We start from the raw sequence: 7,542 nt of genomic DNA on the forward strand, positions 1-7,542 counted from the left end.
CATTGGACTCACGTATGAAAAAAATAAAAATCCATTTAAAATTTTTTTTCCAAGTATATATATATATATATGAAAAATTGGATTAAGATCACATAGTTTCACCATAGAGTTGTGATTGATCATAAGATTATAAAAGGATGAAGTAGATTTTGTCACAATAAAAAATTAACAAAATCAAATTCACTTGTTTCAAAATGAATAAGAAGAATTTTAAGAACTTTAGAATAAAGTTATCCCAGATAATCTAAAAGATCTTATTGTAAAAAGTCAATACTTACTTTATGTTTTAGTTGAAGTATATATATCATGATTTTTTTTTTTTTTTTGAGGTGAATATATCATTAATTTTTATTTTAGTTTCAATGTTAAGTGAAATTATTTAGATATTTTATTATTATATAAAAGATGGGTTTAAACTTTAAACTCATTGCCATTATGAGGGGAAACAAAGAGGATAAATCTGCATATAGTTGCAGCATGTAACTTAAAGAACTAATCTTACTTATGTATTTGATTTACATGAGACTTAGAAAAAGGCAAACAGAAACCCAATTAATTACTCATAGGAGGCCTTCTAAAGATCTGGCTGGCAGCAAATAAAAAATAAGAATAACTTAGAGACAACGAGGGGAAAGGCAATGGAGATAAAAATAATACCATTCTTGTTCAAAACTAGAACGACATTCATTTTATTAAAAGGAAATAAAATACCTTTTTTTTTTTTTTTAGAGAGTTTCAACCTATAGTGTCCACTTCTAATAATAGTTCTTTATTATTAAACCAAGTAACCAATTGGTTTTGGTGCAAGCGGGGATTGAACTCTAAATCTCCTAACTCAACCATTAGATAATTTATCAACTGAGCTAACTAGAACCCATAGATAAAATACCGTACTTTTTCAACGCCAAAATAGCATTCATTTTGTAATATGATTGTGGCTGTTGTTGCTGCCAGTCACAGTTCTCTATTGTAGCTAATTGCATAAAAACTAGCTCAAAGAAATCCTGTCGTTCATATGCAATGCATGGCTGTGTAAAGCCTTATGTCATTCAGTTTTGGTAATTTTTAGTAATATATGCAGAACAATAAGTCTAAGAACATAACATTTTTGACAACTAATGACGTGGCTAGTTGTGGTTTGTGCATAACAAGAAGTCTAGGAACATATCAATTTTGACAACTATGGACATGACTAGTTGTGGTTGGTGCATAACAAGTGTAATGTCAATGATAGACCTAAGTGAAAATAATGTTGCTCCAATTACAACAAGTCATATCAGAAATTATTAGAAAGCAAAGATATTGTGAAAGATATTGTATGCCTAATGTTAATTATGAAGATAGTGAAGAACAGACACCTGCTAACCAAAACCAATCATTTTACTGATTCAGAGTGTACTAGTTCATGAATTAACCAAATCAGTGACTACTTATATTTTAAAGTCTCAATAATGTGATCCGATTATATTTTAATCCTTTGACCCAAAAAAAAAAAAAGGAGAAAGTTTAGATACTAGAGCTACAGTTTTAGATAACACTAGACACTGATGTAGGATTAAGCATACTCATCATCCGCCACTTGCTTAACATACGTTCAACAGGTTCCCAAGATAGTCTATAACTGGTTGTCTGGTGCAGAACAGTCGGAGATGACTTCAACCAAGGAATCCAGCCAAATGTCCTTTTACCAGCGGCTGCTTCAATGTTTTCAATCTTGACACCCTTCAGAAAGTGTCGCCAACATTTATTTCGAGTGTTGTACGTACAGCAGTTTGGATTTTCTACTCTGTGCATCATCTTTTCATGCACCAACTATACATCAGGGAAAAAAAGAAAGAAAAAGGAATTCAGTTACAATTGTTCCCAGGAGGCACAAATTCAAAGTTATTCTTCCATAGCACCCATCAAAGTTATGACAGTTCATACCATGATGTGTAGAGAAAACACACACACACACACACACACAAACACCATACAGATGCACAACCCATCAACCATGCATATTTGCGTACAAAGGGAAGTCTTCGCTAAAATCATTTTTGACAGCATGACAATGTTATATGTTACAGCTCTGTGAGATCCTATCTACCTTGGGGAATTCACTGCTGGGAGATGATACTACTGATAGAATCTCTGGGTGCCATGTCCTCAACAAATTATCCAATAAATCTTCAAGGCCCATTGATGGTTTGATTATTTCAAGCTTCAGATCAGATTGTGGAGGAAGCAAAATTTCTTCTAAATTTTCATGTATAATGACATTCTGAGGACAAGCAGGAAAATAAATTTTGTCAGATGTAGTATGTTGATAGGGGTTCATAATTTTTCAGAGAGTTAAAAAGGCAAATACCTTTTTGGAGCGGACAACCAATTTTAAGCCATTGGAGTGTTTTAACTTCTCGAGAAGTTTTCTCAATCTAGTAAACCAGAGAGCATCCTCACCTCCAAGGTGGTTATAGCTACGTATATGTACTGGTTCAAAAGAAAATTTGGCCTCCTTTAATGATAAAGGATTTGAAAATGAGAAAGGCATTCTATCACCCTTAAACTCGAATGAAAAGAGATTTGGAGCATCTATGTCAGCCTCCACTAGATTTTTGCATCCTCTCAAGACAAGTCTTCTAAGCCAAACACTCGAAATCGTTATGTTCTTCAATTTATTGCATTTGCTTAGGTCCAATTTCTCAAGGAAAGGAAAACTAGCTAACCGATCTTGAAACATTTCATCTGTCATGTTGCCATCCTCCAATGTTAATCTTTTTAAAGAGAAACAAGCAACCAAGTCAATTTTGCAGTGCATGGATTCCTTCCCACAATACCAAAAAGTTTGAAGATATGGAGCTTTGACTTCAATCTCTTCCAGTCCATGGCAATGGTGTACCTCAACCCTGTCAAGTTTAAGAAGACCTGAAACCCGCAGAACCTTCAACCCTGTGCAATGTATGAATCTCAAATCCTCAATTAAAGGGCAGCAGGAGATCAGATTGTCAATAATCTGTTGATCAACACAGACCTTGCGGAGATACAATTTTTGCAGTTTTGGAAGCTTTATATCGCAGTGAGATTTTAACATACACCCATGTAACCTTAATCCAGTTATTGTTTTTGAAGCAAAAATAGTTGGGGGCAACTTGTAACGTTTACTTTTCTTGACAACATGGAGATCTAGCTCTTTCATGTTGTTTTCAATGGCAATGTTGATCCACTGCTCCATATGAGGGGCCAGTTCAAAATCATATCTGGTAATATGTAGTACCAATTTCTGTATGCTTAATTTTCGCTCAAGGTGGCTCTTCAAAGAGTTGTCAACAAAGTCAGTAAATGCCCTTTTCATGTTCCTTATATCCTGACGTCCCTCTTGTTGCTGAATCTTGTGTTGGTCAAATATCAAAACGGAGAATGAAGTCCATATCTGCCTCCACTTTCTGGACAAGATACTTGTTCGAGCTGCATCTTTTGTATCATTAAGGAAAGAAAGGATGTGATGGATGATGTATTCAGGCAACTGGGAGATTAGATCCCTGGATTCAACTCTTCGGTCCAGCTTGTCTACATGTTCCTCACTTAGCTTCCTTCTTTGCCCAATAGTCTTGTCAATGGTGTTGAAACTTCTTCTCATTCGTTTCCCACAAACAGTAGGTGTCTGTGAGACCAAATCCATGGGGATGGTTCTCTCATCCACAGAAACGGAATCTTTTTTCTTTTCCCCAGTACACATTTTCTTCCTTGAACTTTTCTGAAGGGCTCTTCTCAGCATCTTTTCTTATCCTCTTCTTGGATCCTGTCTGCAGTAGTATTATGTTACATTAGGATAAACTTTTCCCCTCGTGATAATAATATTCATGAAAGGAGAAAAAATATTACAAAACGATTGAATTAATCAAAATTAAACACCCTGGGCAGGCATGGGGTTTAAAAAATTAAAAAAAAAAAGATAGACAGACAAAAAGAAAGAAAAAAATAGGGGGAAAAAACAGTTAGTAAAAGACTAATTTAAAATCTGCACAATGCAAAGACATGAAATTGATTACTACCATTCGAACAAAATCCTTAAAGCAATTTTTGTCACTATTAAAGCTTTCAATGGATTGATCTAATGGAAATTTTACATGGAATCCAAGATTTCTAAGAATGGCACAAAATTGAGAAAGTGGTTGAGGATTTAAGAGCTATTATAAGGAATGAAGTATAGAGGGTGGCAACTCTTTCCTTGGAGAAGTAAATGAAGAGTCAAGGCTTCACCAAGAGTGGGAATTTTCATTTGTATGGCAATATTAGGGAAGATCCTTACAACAGATAAGGAGAGAATGTGTGGAACAATCATTGCAAATTGGTGCTATTTTGTAAATTAAACTGGGACAGTGGATCATCCAATTTCTTCACTGTGACATTGCTAGGGAAATGTAGACTTATGTGTTTTCTTGTTTGGTGTTAAATGGGTCATGCCAAGAACAGCAGTTGCATTATTGCATTGTTGGAAAGGATGCTTTGGTAGATATTGTAGTGGTGAAATTTGGAAGGTAGTTCCTATGTGTTCAATGTGTTAAATGGGCCATGCCAAGAATGATGGTTGATTGATAGCATTTCTGGAAATGAAACTTTTGCTGATATTGTAGCGGTGAATTTGGAAAGATTCTGTTTTGCAATGTGGTGTCTTTGGAGAGAAAGGAAAGCAGGTGCAACATTTCTTAAGGTAGTGAACCATCAGTAATGAGGTTGAAGCTTTTGTCCTTGTGATCTCTTCATGATTGGACAATGGATAACGTTTCATTTTCGCTTTCAAATTTGTTGGAGTTCTTTGATCTTTTAAATTTTTTATGCTAGATATCATTTTGGGTTTTTTTTAGGTAATAAAACTTTTTTTCAAATATGGTGAATATCATGTTCACGATGGTGAACATTATGATCAAGAACAAAAATTTAAGCTAACAGAGTGTATGAATTCATTTTGGGTTCTCCTTGTATACATTTTGTGTACTAGAGTTGTGCCCCTATAGTGCTTTATATTGAAGTTTACTAACACACACACACACACACACACATATATATATTAAATCGAAGCTTTCCATGGTAGCCTCTTCAACAACAGAAGTGAAAGTGGGAAGAAATTCCCCACTATGCAATTGAAGGATACATTATAATATGTTATGACTTCTCATTTTAATGAACAAGCACAAGCATGGTGGTTTCATGAGTGTTGCAGAAGGTAACAAGACTTCCATATAGTCAACATATTAAAAGACAGTTAACTGTAATAACTCTTAGACACATGTGAAGAAATTTAAGACGTAAAGGGTTTTTGGTCCCAATGGGGGGATCAGTTCAGTTTTAGAAATTATTTTATTAAAAATGCTACTTAGAAATATATCACGTGAGGACTGCAAATAATGTATTTATAGTTTATACTCTGTGGATGCTTTAAAAATTAAAAATGTTATGCAACATGCAAAAACCTACTTTCTGAGTCCATTACATCAATGCCACTAAAATTTATTATCTCATTAACTGCCCCATTATTATTATTATTATTTTTAAAAGCACCCAACAAAACAAACTAATATGATTTGAACCTCACAATTAAATTATCACAATCTTCATAATAACATGGTTGGCCAATTTGCCAATCCCAATTGCTAATTGGATATGCACCTTAGGATCTTTATAAGGATTAACACACAATGTTTATATAATCCACTTAAATACATCAAACAAGTTCCAGAAGAGAAAATAAATGTGTCAACTTAGTTACTAACAGTAATCTATATATCTATATATATAATAATAGGTTGAGCTGAGAGAAACTCAAATTAAAATTTAAAATTAGACTCCAATTTTGCGTCATGTGTCCTAAGTTATTTAATTTTATAGAGTTTTATTTTCTAATTTTAGAATCAAATGTGAGACCATATCATAAATATTCATCCAAGTAAGTTTTTAAGTACAAAAACCAAAAAGTCTAGAATAAATAAATCGTAAAAAAAAAAAAAAGTGCTTCACATTTTTTTTTTTTTAAATGAACAGTTTACATTATATACTTAATAATGTTCTTACAAGATTTTTTAAAGAGTTAACAAAATATAAAAATAACTATCAATAATATTTAAATTATATATGTAGGAATTATATTATGCATCTTATTTTATATCTTTAAGTGTATCCATGCATATGCATGGGGTTACAAGCTAGTTAATAATAAAGTTCCTAATTTGGGGAATCTAAGAATCACTTAACCAAAGATTTGAAAGAAAATTGGAATGAATGTCAATATATTATACCTTTAGACTCTTTTTGCCATTAGATCAGACACAAACATTCATCAATACTAGAAATGCACTAGAAAAGATACCCTAATCGCTATTTTCCATGAAATGCCAACATTATGCATAGTCCTCAAACCAATAAATTCTAGAAAAAATACACTACAAAACAGGGTGAAGGGCAGGTCATGAGACTAAAGCTCCCAGAATTATAAAATCATGCATTTCATCTGTTATTCTTCAAAGAACGCAAGAGCGTAGACAAGAATGACAAAACACAATGAAATTTAATCTCAAAGGCAATAGTTGAAATTAGTCCCAAAATTATGAGTTCCCTAACAGATTTATAATAACAATGAACAATTGAAGATCTCCAATACCAGTAGATAATCAATCAGATATATTTTTAAAGAACACAGTAAACCAGAAATCCAAAAATAAGAATGAAGACAAAAAATTAAAATGATTCAGGTAATCGTTTTCTTATGGGTTTAAACCAAAATCTGATTGTGAATCTTGAAGACAAAGACAAGTGCTATTGCTAGACCACATTCCTTAGTAACTAAGGTTAGCTGCATTATACATGCTCAGTCTATTACTCTATTTTCTTTGTAGCTCTTGCTGCAATGTTTACTTATTAAAAAAAATCATTTCCTGTAATCTTTTAAATTTGAAATATTTTTTATACTGATAATAACGAATTCAAGGAAAAACAATATTAAAAATATAATTCAAAAGCAGAAGAACAAAAGGCAAACAAATTTGAATCCCCAGAAACTCAACTAATGTATTATTTACAGCAACTCTCCATTCAATTACTTCAATCCTCTACCCATATAAGATATTAAGACTATGTTTGAATCAAAAATTTTCAACAAAAAAAAAATTCCCAGCAAATTTTTTAACTAAAAAGTCCCAATTTTTTCAACGAATTACTGACAAAGATGCTAAATTTATTCACACAAATCCATCAAAACAAACACAACCCAATTAAGCAACCGCATTAAACTCAATTGGGTATGCGTTATTTTTTGTGTATGAGACCTCAAACAATTGAGATAAGCAAACAAACCAAAGCATAAAAAGAAAAGAAACCCTTTTTTCTCAAGAATTATAAGATAGTGCAAGTAAAATACAGAAACACATACATATGATGTGAAGAAGAAAACGATGAAAGAGGAAGAGCACTGAGGAAGTTACCTTGTCGAAAAGGACTGTCCCTGCAGAGAGAGAAAACGGTGCTAGGATTATGATCTACTAGCCAGGATTGTGTTACTACGACTTT

At 32.8% G+C, this 7,542-nt stretch overlaps 1 protein-coding gene across 1 annotated transcript; it reads right to left on the reverse strand.

Annotated features, from left to right (window-relative positions):
• Window positions 1-1,362: 1,362 nt before the first annotated feature.
• LOC142633790 (putative F-box/LRR-repeat protein At3g42770) lies at window positions 1,363-7,542 on the reverse strand. The gene is made up of 4 exons (XM_075808039.1): window positions 7,458-7,542; window positions 2,351-3,785; window positions 2,090-2,263; window positions 1,363-1,812 (listed from the first exon to the last, which is right to left on the reverse strand). Exons 2-4 carry the CDS (start codon window positions 3,755-3,757, stop codon window positions 1,528-1,530), a joined length of 1,866 nt encoding a protein of 621 aa, XP_075664154.1. The 5' UTR covers window positions 3,758-3,785; window positions 7,458-7,542; the 3' UTR covers window positions 1,363-1,527.

Source organism: Castanea sativa, chromosome 5 (genome assembly GCF_040712315.1).
Source record: "Castanea sativa cultivar Marrone di Chiusa Pesio chromosome 5, ASM4071231v1".
Classification (NCBI taxonomy): domain Eukaryota; kingdom Viridiplantae; phylum Streptophyta; class Magnoliopsida; order Fagales; family Fagaceae; genus Castanea; species Castanea sativa.